The 14,090-nt window shown below is 39.9% G+C and overlaps 1 protein-coding gene across 1 annotated transcript; it reads left to right on the forward strand.

The window, feature by feature from the left end:
- Window positions 1-822: 822 nt before the first annotated feature.
- On the forward strand, window positions 823-11,307 carry BMP10 (bone morphogenetic protein 10). Its single transcript, XM_055242965.1, has 2 exons — window positions 823-1,195; window positions 5,633-11,307. The coding sequence occupies exons 1-2, from the start codon at window positions 862-864 to the stop codon at window positions 6,571-6,573; spliced, it is 1,275 nt and encodes a 424-aa protein (XP_055098940.1). The 5' UTR covers window positions 823-861; the 3' UTR covers window positions 6,574-11,307.
- Window positions 11,308-14,090: the final 2,783 nt, after the last annotated feature.

Consider the following 14,090-nt stretch of genomic DNA (forward strand, 5'->3'; position numbering starts at 1 on the left):
TTGCAATTTGTGGCCTCTGGCAAGCTATTGAATTTCACTGACCCATATATGTGATGGAGATAATGATGCGGTTATTACAGGAGCACGCTTGATAGATGTAAAGCACTCAGTACAATGCCTGTTTGTAGGAAGCATCTAATAAATTCTAGTTGCCAGTATAACTAAGCACTTGCCCTATTTTTCAAATGCTATTTTAGCCAGCTCAAATAGGTAGGAAAAAGGCTGTCAATCATGAAGTTTATACTTTCCTGTTTCTAAAAAGGTACACTTCCAAAAATTTATGTAATTCATTTATAGCTATTAACTTAAACTTGGAAAGTTTGGATATTTGGTCTGTCTTCACAAGTGTTTATCTGAGCCCTACCACTCAAATTAATATGTATCACCGTTGATGTGCATTATGTTGATTCTTATACCTATTACATGCATGTGTGAAACTAAGCCCCATAAAAACAGAATTTAGGCATTCCTGCTGAAAGGAAGTGAATCAAAGGGAAGAGAAGCAGAGCCTTTGCAAAGAGAAAATTGTCCTATCTCTCAACCAGTGTCAGAATGTGGAAATGTTTACAAAATGCTCATTAAAAGAAATAGGGATTGCAAGATAGAAACAAATTCTGGTGCACAAGTTTACACTAGGGAGATAAGAAAGGCTAGGCCCCTATAGGGGATTTTGTTATCCAATTACTGCAACCTGACTTTTAGGGGGAGAGGAAGAGTGGTAGGGGGAGGGAGAGAGAGAGGAAGAGTTTCCAAACTTGTCTCCAGTGACAGGAGACATTTACGCTCCACAAGATAAAACTGCCACTTAGAGCCCAGGAGAGCTAAACCTTCCTGGCTTGGCCTAGGAGCTCGAGCGGAGTCATGGGCTCTCTGGTCCTGACACTGTGCGCTCTTTTCTGCCTGGCAGCTTACTTGGTTTCTGGCAGCCCCATCATGAGCCTAGAGCAGTCTCCTCTGGAAGAAGATATGCCCCTCTTTGATGATGTTTTCTCAGAGCAAGACGGTGTCGACTTTAACACACTGCTCCAGAGCATGAAGGATGAGTTTCTCAAGACACTAAACCTCTCTGACATCCCCACGCAGGATTCAGCCAAGGTGGACCCACCAGAGTACATGTTGGAACTCTACAACAAATTTGCAACAGATCGGACCTCCATGCCCTCTGCCAACATCATTAGGAGTTTCAAGAATGAAGGTAAGTTTTTGTTGATGAAATTTCTCTTGGATTTTTTTCAAGACACAATAAGTAAATTTACAGTGTATGGGAATGATATAGGTAAGGGTAAATACATCTATATAAGGATGTTAAATACAAAGGATACACAAAAACAAGGCACATTTTGGTCTATACCATTTAATCATTTCAGAACCTCAAAAAATACTTACAAACATCTTTGAATCCAAAGCCACGAAATATCTATCAATTTGACATCATAATTGGGTCCTTTAAAAAAATGTTAATTTGAACACCAAGTAATACAAAGGATTAATGTTGGTCTACTGCCATATCTTTGTCATTTTCCAGATAGGCCTTGATTGCCATTTGGGCTTTTAATTAACTAAAAAATTTCTCAACTTCTACTTAGAATAAAAAGGGTAAAAACAGTCAAAAACATCAAATTGTGATTTGTGTTTTGTTCAAACTTTTGATAAGTTTTTATTTTGTGACCTTATTTAAGAAATGTTCAGACAGGATGGAAATATATTTTAAAGATTCTTCCTAAGGCTGTGTTGTTTGATGTGTCATGTACATCCTTAAAGCACTGTTTACAGTTTCCAGGAAGTGTGGATGGCCCATTAATCATCCAGCTCATCATTTCCGTCTTTATAAAGAGCAACGTACAAGCTTTGAATTATTGGTGGGAAAAGTGTGTTTTCTTCTCCTAGATCTTTAAATTTGGTAACTAAATCTAATGAGCCAGCGAATTAATTTTTTTTTTTTTTTTTTGCTTAATATGGTCCTAGTAGGAAAAAAAAAAACCCTGATATCTAGATATCTATGGTAGAAGCTGAAGTTCCAAAGGAACTAATTTAATATTTGCCAATTATGCTTTTATAGTCACTAACCAGGTATAAAAGAAGCTTCCCATTAATGTTGGCCAGATGTTCTTGAAAGAAGAAAGGTTATAGTGAAGAAATATCTCAGGATTTGGAATTTTGAGAGCTGGTTGGCTTAGTGTTGTGAATAATTAGCTGATGCCTCAGAGCCTCAATTTCCTCATCTGTAAAGTGGGAGTAATAATACCTACATAACATAGTTGAGTGACTCAAAAGAGATTATAGATAAGAAAGCACTCCATTTACTATGAAGTGCTGATCAAACTTTAGTGACTACTAATGAGTTACTTAATATTCTAGGTACTGGAATAAATGTTGAGTAGGTATTCCTTAGTCCTTAAGATATTATCTGCCTTTAAAATTGAGTTGGCTGCCAAAATTTCTATTTCATAACATCTTTCTCATGGGAATGGCAAGATGAGATTACAGATTCCTTTTGGAGGCGAGTCTGAATCAAAAATGAACAACCTCCTCCTGTAAGAACCCTCCCTAATACTTCTCAGCACTGAGCCCTAAGTGTCTGGCTCAGGGTGCGGGTGAGAAAATGTTGTTTGCATGCCCCGGAAAAGTAGAAACGTTTTCCGTTCTCACTTCTCTCATAGAGTATCTGGATGATCCAGGTCAGGATGTGGAGTTTACTGTGCTTATTATTACTGGAGATTATTGAGGGCAGGAACACATCTCTCAGTAAACAACCCAGCCGCCAGCACCTCTGCCAGTCTGCAGGAAATGTGCAGCCTGAGGACAGAAATCGCACAGGGCACGCCCTGTTGGCTACTATTGCCTCTCTTCTGACTCTTTGGATCTGCTTAGTGCAGCTCCCTAGGAGACAAAGACCAAAAAACGTCCAAACCTACCTCATCTTGGGAAAATAAAGTGGCACCTCCAAGGTGAAAAAAGCATGCCGTCAATTTCTAGCACAGCTCCTTTATCACCTTGTCATTTGGGGAAGTCAGTTCTCTGCATCGAGGCTTGATTTCTTCTGGTGCAAAACAAGTAGAGAATCAATACCTGCATTATGGGGTCATTGTGAGAACCAGAGAAGATCATGCTTGCAAAGCACCTGGCATGAGAAATTTGTCAACAAACATTAGTTCTCTTGCCCTGAAATGTAACTCTTCCATCTATTGCTTACTGCATTTGCACATGCACAGAACTTCACAGTGAACTTACTTTTTCAAAACAGTTTAATTGAGGTATATTTGACTTATAAAAATATGACATATAAAAAATTGATGTATAAAAGTATAATTGCACATATTTAAACTGTGTAATTTGAAAGGTTTTGACATATGTAACATTCACTGAAACCATCACCACAATCAAGATCATGAATATATCCATTAACACCAAAAGCTTCCTTGTATGCTTTGTAATGCCTTCCTTCCACTACAGTGAGCTCTTATTTTATACTTTTCTCCTGGGTAGAGCAACCAGCCTACTCTTCAATGTTCCCTGTCCATGGGGAGTCAAGTCTCCTCCCTTCTTAGAGTGGAAGAATAACTCCCAAGCCCAACCCAAGAGCTTGATGATGGATTAAGGTCATATGTCATGCCCATAAATCAATTTAGTCTGGTGCCTAGAATCATCAACTAATCAATATTTTTAAAGCACTACCTCTGTTTAAGCCATCATAGTAGGATAGAAACACAGAAGGGAGTTTTGAGCCATTCAGACCAGGAGGATAGCAATCTACTTGGGAAAATCCATTCATAAAAAGATGGCTGAAATATAAGGATGTAAATGACAAGGATCAAAGGAGATATAAAGTGATCAAGTGATTTCAGAGGGGAGAGGAGAGAACTTTCAGATGAGAAGTAAGGGAGGCTTTTATAGGAGATGTCAGAGCTAGATAGGTGGAGGTGAGGTGAAAGGGCTTTCCAAGGGTCAGAAGAACATGTGAAAAGGTGAAAATTACAGGGAAAAAAAGAGTGTTTTGACAGGTGGTAATGATATCAATGTAGTTAAAACAGAAGGGTTTACAAATCCATTCAATTGTTCACAAATATTATTAGTAATCACAATGTTCCATGCACTGTGGAGGATGTATGTAAGTTATGGCTGATCAGGAGGTTAAGACCCAGATATAGCTGGTCTTGAGAGCCATGCCAGGGAGTTTAAATTTATTCTGTAGGTCAGCATTTCCCACTGGCAGTGTGTAAGATGATTTTAGGTGGTACCCAAAGAAAGTTATGAATCATGTGAAATTATTGTATATTTTTCTTAATACGGATTTTTAGCAAACACATAAATATCACCTCAAATCTCTCCTTTAATGAATTATGTTGTTTAGGAACAGTCTAGAATAGATAATAAGTGTAAAATAATTAGATCAAGTTAAAGAAAAATATTAAAAGATTATAATCTGGAACAGGGACTCACTGAGATCATGAATTAAGTATATATTTGGGAAAATGCTGCCAGTGATGACAGAGAACTCCCATTTGGTGGTCCTTAGCATCTTCAGTGCCATGGAGCCCTTTGATAATCTGATGGCAAATGCCTTCAGGGCTTCCTTGTAGACTCATTACCTGAGGCAAGTGTGCAGGAGTTTGGGCTCACTGTAAAATATTCAGATAGGAAGTCAACATGATAGTATTTGGAGGTATGCTTCTAAGACTAAAGGAGTTTTACAGAGTTGATTCATAAACATTATTGAGTGAGTTATATGTGTCACGCCCCATGCCAGGTGCTAGGGGTACAAGACTAAGGCAACAAATCTAGTCCCAGGATTCATTTTCTCCCATTCCTCTTTATAGAGGACCATATAACCAAAAGTCAATTGCTGAGACCCTCTTGGTTTATGGCTGTCTTATTGGCCTTGTCAGGCTTTGTTGCCTAGAACAGAAGTCAACAAGTTTCTTCTGTAAAGGGCCAGACAGATAATAACTATTTTAAGCTTTGCAGGCTGTATGTTCTTTGTTGTATCTATTTAACTCTGCCATTATAGTGCAAAAGTAGCCACAGACAATACAAAAACAATGGATGAGGCTGTATTCCAATAAAACTTTATTTCCAAAAGCAGGTAGCAGGCCCATTTTGGCCCATAGGCTATAGTTTACCAACCTCTGATCTAAACGGAGGTCTTTCAGGAAGACCAGTGCCCAGCCAACTGTGTGGGGATCTCCACCCACTACAAACACAAATATTAAAAAACCATGAAGTCCTCATCCCTGAAAAGCTTCAAGAAAGGAACAATCACCACATGTCCCATTTGGTGGCTCTTTGTTAGGAAATTTGGGGACTTGCCCACACAATCTCCAAGGTCCCTCCCAGTTCTGTAATTCTGTGGCTGATGAACTATTCAAGCAAGGTTGGCTGAGTTTTATCCCATCCATTAAACCCCCATTTTCCATTTTAGTCTTGGCAGCTAAACTCTTTTGGGCATTCTACCACTGACATTTTGGAAGTTCCTGTGTCACAGAATGTTGACATTGTGTTTGTTCTCATTGATTTTCTCCCTTCATTCTTTCTCAAGCTTTGTGCATGGGAAGGCCTTCTTATTACATAAATAAGCAACTGTTTTTCCCTGAGACCCACTGCAAACCTGATTTTTGCAAATTTATTTTTTCAGATCTGTTTTCCCAGCCAGTCAGTTTTAATGGGCTCCGAAAATACCCCCTCCTCTTCAATGTGTCCATTCCTCATCATGAAGAGGTCATCATGGCTGAACTTAGGCTGTACACACTGGTCCAAAGGGATCGTATGATATACGATGGAGTAGACCGGAAAATTACCATTTTTGAAGTGCTGGAGAGCAAAGGGGGTAATGAGGGAGAAAGAAACATGCTGGTCTTGGTGTCTGGGGAGATCTATGGAACCAACAGTGAGTGGGAGACTTTTGATGTCACAGATGCCATCAGACGTTGGCAAAAGTCAGGCTCATCTACCCACCAGCTGGAGGTCCACATTGAGAGCAAACACGATGAAGCTGATGATACCAGCAGTGGACGGCTGGAAATAGACACCAGTGCCCAGAATAAGCATAACCCTTTGCTCATCGTGTTTTCTGATGACCAAAGCAGTGACAAGGAGAGGAAGGAGGAACTGAATGAAATGATTTCACATGAGCAACTTCCAGAGCTGGACAACTTGGGCCTGGATAGCTTTTCCAGTGGACCCGCGGAAGAGGCTTTGTTGCAGATGAGATCAAACATCATCTACGACTCCACTGCCCGAATCAGAAGGAATGCCAAAGGAAACTACTGTAAGAGGACCCCGCTCTACATAGACTTCAAGGAGATTGGGTGGGACTCCTGGATCATCGCTCCGCCTGGATACGAAGCCTATGAATGCCGTGGTGTTTGTAACTACCCCCTGGCAGAGCATCTCACACCCACAAAGCATGCGATTATCCAGGCCTTGGTCCACCTCAAGAATTCCCAGAAAGCTTCCAAAGCCTGCTGTGTGCCCACAAAGCTAGAGCCCATCTCCATCCTCTATTTAGACAAAGGCGTCGTCACCTACAAGTTTAAATACGAAGGCATGGCCGTCTCCGAATGTGGCTGTAGATAGAAGAAGAGTCCTATGGCTTATTTAATAACTGTAAATGTGTATATTTGGTGTTCCTATTTAATGAGATTATTTAATAAGGGTGTACAGTAATAGAGGCTTGCTGCCTTCAGGAAATGGACAGGTCAGTTTGTTGTAGGAAATGCATATTTTCCTCTCCAGTTAAGTCCCTTTCAACCTGTTTTCTCTTTGGACTTGCCATTTCCTGGCAATGCCACCTCCCTGTTGATTTGAAAACAACCCCTAGGCAAAATACAGTGTCAAAAGACACATACTTGTGTATGTATATTTGTACATACATGAACTTATGAAAATCTTTTGGTTCTATGCAGGCAGATTATACTCATCTACCTTCATGACTCACTCAAATGTGTGCATATTAAAGGCCAATGGTATGTTCTCTGTTACCTCTTCTCTGAGTAGGATTTAAGTCAAGATAATTGGCATCACGGTTTTAATCATCCAGGAAGTATTACCCTTCCTAAATACTCTGGAAATGTAAGTGTAGCTTTTGTCAGTTGAGTTTCTGTGGTTGCTCAGAGAGGCGGGGCCTGGCAAAGGATGCTTGAAGAGAAGGGTTAATTGATACAGAAACCAAATGGACTTAAGAGGTCTTAGAGGTACAATAGGAAAAAATGAACCCGTGGAGGACCAATGTGCTCCAGAGGGCAACTCCTGGTCAAGGCAGGAAAACAGAAGAAACCAGCATGAAATCTGTTCCTGAGACAATAGGAAAGCAAGGCCATGAGTACTGGCCGTTGCTGCTGCAGAGAGTAGAGGGGTTGGGAGGGCACTTGCAGGGGAGGAAGGGAGAAAGGGAAGAGGATATTGATGTTATCCTCAGAGGCTATCCTCAGATGTGTCTGTAAAACCAAAAGTGGTTCTATTTAAAGAATTAAATCTTTTGGACAAAATAGAAATATCAAAGACTAAGAGGAGGAAAATCAGAAGGGATCTGTCTGTTGGAAGAAAGGATGTTAATATCTTTCTTCATCTGTTAACATCTTTCTTCACCTGTTAACACTGTTCTCTTGTCTCTGCACCCCTGCTTTCCTCTGCTCCATCTTCTTCCTTCCCTCTTTCTTCTTTGCCCTAGTGCCTCACGCTTTCCTCCCATCCCTGTGTACCTGCTCTTCCTTGGCCTTCATGAGGCATGCTGTGAACTGGAAAGGGACACCTAAGTGCCTTTGCTCTCAGGGTGAAAGGAGTTAGTGTTCTAATTTCTAAATCTTCCCCTGATATTTGATTTTATTTTAATAATATCCTTTATCAAATGTTTTGTTCATGAAGAATACTTAGATATAAGAAAAAAGAAAACCAGAATAAGTAAGTATAAGAAAAAGAAAACCAGATTCCAAATGAATGGATTTAAATAAACGAATTTATGAATAGACACACAACCAAATGACTCAAAAGCCAAGCCTGAATTTTGAAATCATGATTGTTTCATGGTAGAAACCCGGTAACTTTCCCATCTTCTCATCTTACCATCTTCCCATTTTGCAACTGGCCAGGACTGAAAGTGGTGGGGAAGTGTTCTGCACAGGAAGGGTCCTGTGGTTTTCCTGGCAGGTGGCAGGCTCCAGTCTTAACCCCTAACCAGTTCCCTCTACCTGGCAAGCACATTCCGGGCTTTGTGCAGGAGGAACCAGAGCAGAGCAGTTTCCAAACTGTTACAGCATCTCCAGGCAGGGAACATGGATGGTTCCTTTTAGAACCAGGAATGTGGTTTCCAGTACATTGTCCCCCATGCACCCCTACTCATCTTAAGGAATGCTTCCTTAAAAAGTCTGACACTTTTTTCTTTTTTTTTACGCTGGAAAACAATCGGTCCCCTTTTACAAATCTCTTAAGGTTATAAACTCAAACTGCACTAGACAATAGAGGCAAGGAAAACTATTTTGAAGAACTTTTGCCAATTTGAACCTCAGCTTGCTAGATCTATTGTCTGCTGGGTGAATCCTGGGGAATTCATTGCTCCTGGAAGAGTGGTGTTTTGACCGTCAGTGGGTATACAGTGATTGATGCTTTGAGGAAGCCATGCAACTCAGAATCACTATTTGTGGAACAGCCTCCATATAACATGATGTGTGTATGTGTGTGTGATGTATAGCTGGCTTTGAATAACCACGTTTAATACCTTCAGTGGAACATGGTGCATCCTTCATACTCCATGGTACACAATGTATACTCACATACTCCAAGGTACTTCTTATCCTTTCTAAAGGACACTGAAATAGATACACAGTAAAACCTCAGCTGACCAGGATAGTCCTGGTTAGATAAAAATTAAGCAAAATTTTCTTTGTGTCTAATACATATGACAGTGGTGTGCTGATAAATCCCTTACAACCAGCAATCTAGGGGGATAAAAAGCCCTGATTTGTGGATTTCAATGCTGTAAATGCTCCTACACGATCTATCTTGAACTACCAAGGTGATGTCAACTGGCTTGCAAAACTTGTAAAACCTAAGTCAGCTCTTGGGAGCTGTGCACTGGCTCTGGCACACCGCTGACATTTAGTATCCCACTGACATTAGCACACCGCTGACATTAGCACCCTGATACTAGAATGTTAAGGATGTGCCAGCCCTGCTTTCCACTATGTGCGCTGCTGGCTCTGGGCTTCTGGAGAAATCTTGTCTCAAGCACTTATAGTCACTCTTCTGTTAAAGAGATATGAAAATATAGGCTGTTGGCGATCAGGCTGCATAGCCCAGTTGTTTCTTTCTGCCCATCCAGATGTAAACAGGCATTTCTATGATTTTCTGCTTCCCTGTGGAAAGGGAGTGCAGAAAGCAACATATTGCTATTCAAATGTTGCTAGTTGTATTTTTTTTGGCTTTCTTTTTGTCAGAAAGTGAAAAGACACAGCCCATAGAGGAGTTCTCCCAGCTCCCACCAGAACCCCGGCAGCACACCAGCGTCACTTCCAACTCCTGCATTGACAGGAAGCCAGAACATTGTCAGATCCTTAAAAAGGTAGAACTTTACTAATGTTTCTCTGGTCATAGACTTTCTGCTAGGTCCCATGCCAGTTTTTTTTCCACCTTTTATTGCAGAATTATCATCGCTGAAGTTGATATAGCTAAACAACTCTTGAGGAAAATTATAGCAGAGGGACTTGGGCAGCCCACAGCCAAAACATTCCTGTAAGAGTTTCTAGGCTTCCCACTATTTATTGATTGATATATTTATTTTTGTAAAATATTGTAGAATACCAAATATTTTATTTTTATGTCTGTGATTCCCTTTTGGATAGAGAGTCTTCTGGGCTTCAGAGTATGGCTCACATATAATATATGGCCTGTATTTCCATCTCTCTCTTTTTGTATCAGAATGTTCTGTTGGTTTAAGGAATCTTGCCATAGCTTGCCATAATTTTGTATATTTGTGTCTTGTAGGCATGCTGTGCCTACAAGCATGCTTTGTAGTATATTTTCTGATTTGTAAATAGTACAGTATTAACTGAAGTGTAGATGTTCCAGGAAATATTTAACCAGTACATTGTCATGCAGTTTCATAAAGTGATGTTGTCAGTTTCATGACAGGCAAATATTGTCAGGCTGTGAGAGAATGTGATTGCTACTCAGTAAATGGAGATGCTATTTAAATGAATCTTTTCATCCCCCAAAGCTGGTACTTACCCTCTGAATTCACCTATTGCCTTCACTGACCCAGAAATTCAGAGATGTGATTGGTCAAATTCATTTGTAATTGGACCAATTACTTTGTAAATGTCAAAAATGTTACCTTAGTGATTTCCAAAAGAGTCAGCCCCAAAGTGCCCAATTCTTTCCTGGTGTGTAAATTTTGGTCCAGGGAATTAGTGACAAAAACTTTTTTTTTAGAACTGTTACTAAATGTTTCAGTATTTATTATGATTTATATTCTTCAAGTAAAAGATATTTTCATATGAGAATTTTATGTATCTTCTTACTTGATTCATCAACAGGTTATGAAGCCTAGCAGTGTTCTGGCAAAACCTTTTTAACTTGCCTAGAACACAGAAGGGATGTTGCCCTTTTTAAGGTTGTAGATCTTTACAGAGTCACTGTGGGTCATTCCTAACCCTTTGCAGTTCTGCAAGCTCGCATATGGTGCAAGAGGAAATGCTGGTATGACTCTGTGCATTTTCTTGCCCCCAAACAGGAACAGTTGATTTCATACATTAAATGGAAGGTAGATGTGACTATGCAAGAGAAGTATACAGGGGTGTTTCTGGATGTGAAATATTTTTCATAAGTTAAAAACTCATCATGGAATAACTGTTTGTTGTGATCAGCATGTTTTTATCACACATGAGCACCGGTTTTGTGAGCACCTGACTTGATAGTGGTGGGGCGGCCAATGTGCCAGTGCCCATCTACTGAGCATTTGTGGACATTGGAAATCAGCAAACACCGCAGACACACCGAATCGGCTGATGCACGGTCATGTTCTTGGGTAAAACCTGTTCATTATCCATGTCCAGATTTGTATAGTTATCACTAGACTAAAATGAAGATGGAAATAAATATGTTACCCTGTGTTCATGAACCAAATGTGTACATTCAGAGTCTTTTTAAGTAAAATAAAAAAAATTATTTTGGTGATAATTATTTGCAGCTTATTTTTCCTTGAGGTGAGATATTTAGTTTTGCACACACCCCACTTTTTCATGTTTCTACTTGATAATATATCCAGATGGAATAAAACTAATTGCTATATTAATAAAGAATGGTCTGAAGAAACCATAAGTTGTTTTGGGCTTGTAACTGACCTCAGTAGAGAGTGGGATTTTGTAGCTCCATCGTTCTCCACTTTATATGACTTTGTGTAATTCCCATTAATGCCACAGGCATTCATAGAAAATACAATTGGCTCCCTTTTGTCAGTAGCTGGAAAATATTTCTTCTTTGAATACCAAAGGAGGCAGATCAGAGGTAACAGTCCTGGCCAACAGACAGACTCTGCTGCTTTTTCAAGAAGGGAATTCATTCTTATGGCAGAATGTGGAATTTGAAGGGCATAGGGACAGCCCTAGGTAGAATAAAATCTCTTCCATCAGAAAATCATCCTGCATTACTTTTTTTGAGGGGAAGCCTCCAGTGTCTCAGCTGGCAGGCTGAATCTGACAAGTTTGTTGGAGGGAAGCACAGCCTTCATCCCTGGATGAGCACTGATAAGGTGAGACAGGGCTCTCCCATGGAGGAAAGGGAGCTGAGAGCCCAAGATGGGGCTGAGCCCAGGACTGGACTAAACAGGCCTGAAAAGCCACTCCTGTAACTCGATTTTGAATTCTTTAGCAACCTATTCATTCTCTTCTTTAAATAAGTCCATTTATAAAAGTCTGTCACAACGTGGGGTCTGGAACCCATCTCTGCAATTGGTTTGACCTGAGCACAGCTATGCTGGACCAGCCACCTTGTTCTGGGATTTCTTTCCTACTGATACAGCCTGGAATTGCACTAGGCAGACACACAGCTGCAAGTTATTTAGGGGGTAGTTTATTTACAAAGTAAGACAAAAAATTATTTTCAAAGCTCACATTATACATTTGTAATATGTTACAGGTTCTGATAGTACTCTTGATGTGAATTGAACTTTGTGGTGTGGGGAAATCATGCCATGAGATCTCTGCATGCGACTCTAGTCACATGGACGAGAACCCACTTTTGTATAGAAGTGACTATTTGTAAATAAGGGGCCTATTTGGAGAAGGTGAGAGCTTGTTAACTTGGGTGGTTATAAATGGATTATGTGGTTATCTCCCACTCACTCTCCTGAACTGTCAGTTTACAAGAAACAGTTCCTGCCCTCTCTTAACCTTCCTCAGACCATTCACACAGATCTAAAGTAGCTCATCTCATTCCAAGAAGAAAGCCCAGAAATACATGGACACCGCAATACATTTTTGCTCTTAAATGTGATTCTGAGAATCTTATAAAAAATTTAGGCCACTCAGTTCAAATTAAGATTGATGAGAGGTGTGAAGTACCAGTGTCAACTCAAGATTTGCTAGAAAGTTTTCACACAGAGCACTGAGCCCACTTCCTTGCACAGCATGGGAATGATTTTAGAAAATTTAGTTCTAACTCCTTATTAGTATCTCTGCCTGAAATGTGTACCGTAACCTAATTATGAGGAAACATCAGATGAACCTATTTTAAGAAGATTCTGCACTCTTAAAAAGTCGATGAAAGGCAAAGAAAGATTGAGAAACTGTTATAGATTAAAAAAGACTAAAGAAGCGTGACAACTAAGCACAGTATGTGGTCCTGAATTGGATCCTAGACCCCTCAAAAACTGGCCAGAAGCACATTATCTTTTTGTTAAGTTCACTGCTGCCACAGCTGGTAGAGAGTCCAACTTCATCCATTGTATACTCTCAAGTGACATTCATTTGTAAAAATCTTCTGCATGGTTATTGCTCTTTTTCTGAAACTGTGAGAAGCTGTACAGGAGTAACTAGGCTTTTGTTCAATGCAATGTCCAAGAAGCAGGCAGACAGCATTAAAAATGAAAGCTTTCTTTGCTCAGTAGCCAAACTCAATGCAAGGAACAGAGCTGAAGGGAAAGCGTTCATCACATGGCAAACCTGATGTTAATAAATGAGCTGCAATAAAACATTTTCCTGAAATAACCGAACTCAACATGCTTTTCAGGCAATAAGCCATCTGTTTCAAGTGTTTAGAAAACGGATCTCCAATCACTGGTAATTTAAACTTCCTTATACCCCAGTTCAATGTTTGATAAGGAAAGAGTGCTAACAGGATGGGAACTGAGTTACTATATTAAGAAACCCAGCAAGAACAAAAACCAGCCCCCTGCAGCTATTTTGTTTATGCTCCAGACCCATCTGTTTTAATTAACGTAATATTTACATGAGACCAGCTCCTGTTACGTCTTTTGCTGCAAATATCATATGTTTTATTCTTTGTTGTTGTTGTTGCTTTTAAAAGAGATCTTGCAAAAGCACAGTTGCAGACTATGCCTGAATGAGGTGTACGCCATGGAATTACACCAGCATTCTACCTCCCAGGGCCAGGCTCACCTGCTTTGTGCAGTTTGGGGTCAGATATCAGGTTGCCAGATGAAATACAGGATGCCTAATTTAATATGAATCTAAGATCAAACCATGAGTAGTTTGTTTAGTATAAGTCTGTCTCAAATGTTGTACAGAACATACTTATACTAAATAATGTTTGTTGACTACCTGAAATTCAAATTTTGTTGGATGTTTTTATCTGCTAAATCTGGCAGCTTAAGTCAGGTATTGCTCAGAAGGTTACATGAGTGGAAAGAGCCATAGAAAGATGAAGTCCTTTGCCTTTCCATGCCTAGAAGGGCTGTTCAGAAGATGACTAATCACAAAGCATTAGTTTGTTTACACTAAACAAATTATTCTAGTAAGGTTCATCATTGAAGAATAGCTTTGAGATTTGAAGTGGAAATCCCCTTGACCATGTCTGCCAATGCTAAAAACAGTAGTAACACCCCAAAATCATCATCCCCAGTTTATATGTGAAGAAATTGA

The sequence above is a fragment of the Symphalangus syndactylus genome, chromosome 14 (genome assembly GCF_028878055.3).
Source record: "Symphalangus syndactylus isolate Jambi chromosome 14, NHGRI_mSymSyn1-v2.1_pri, whole genome shotgun sequence".
Lineage (NCBI taxonomy): Eukaryota > Metazoa > Chordata > Mammalia > Primates > Hylobatidae > Symphalangus > Symphalangus syndactylus.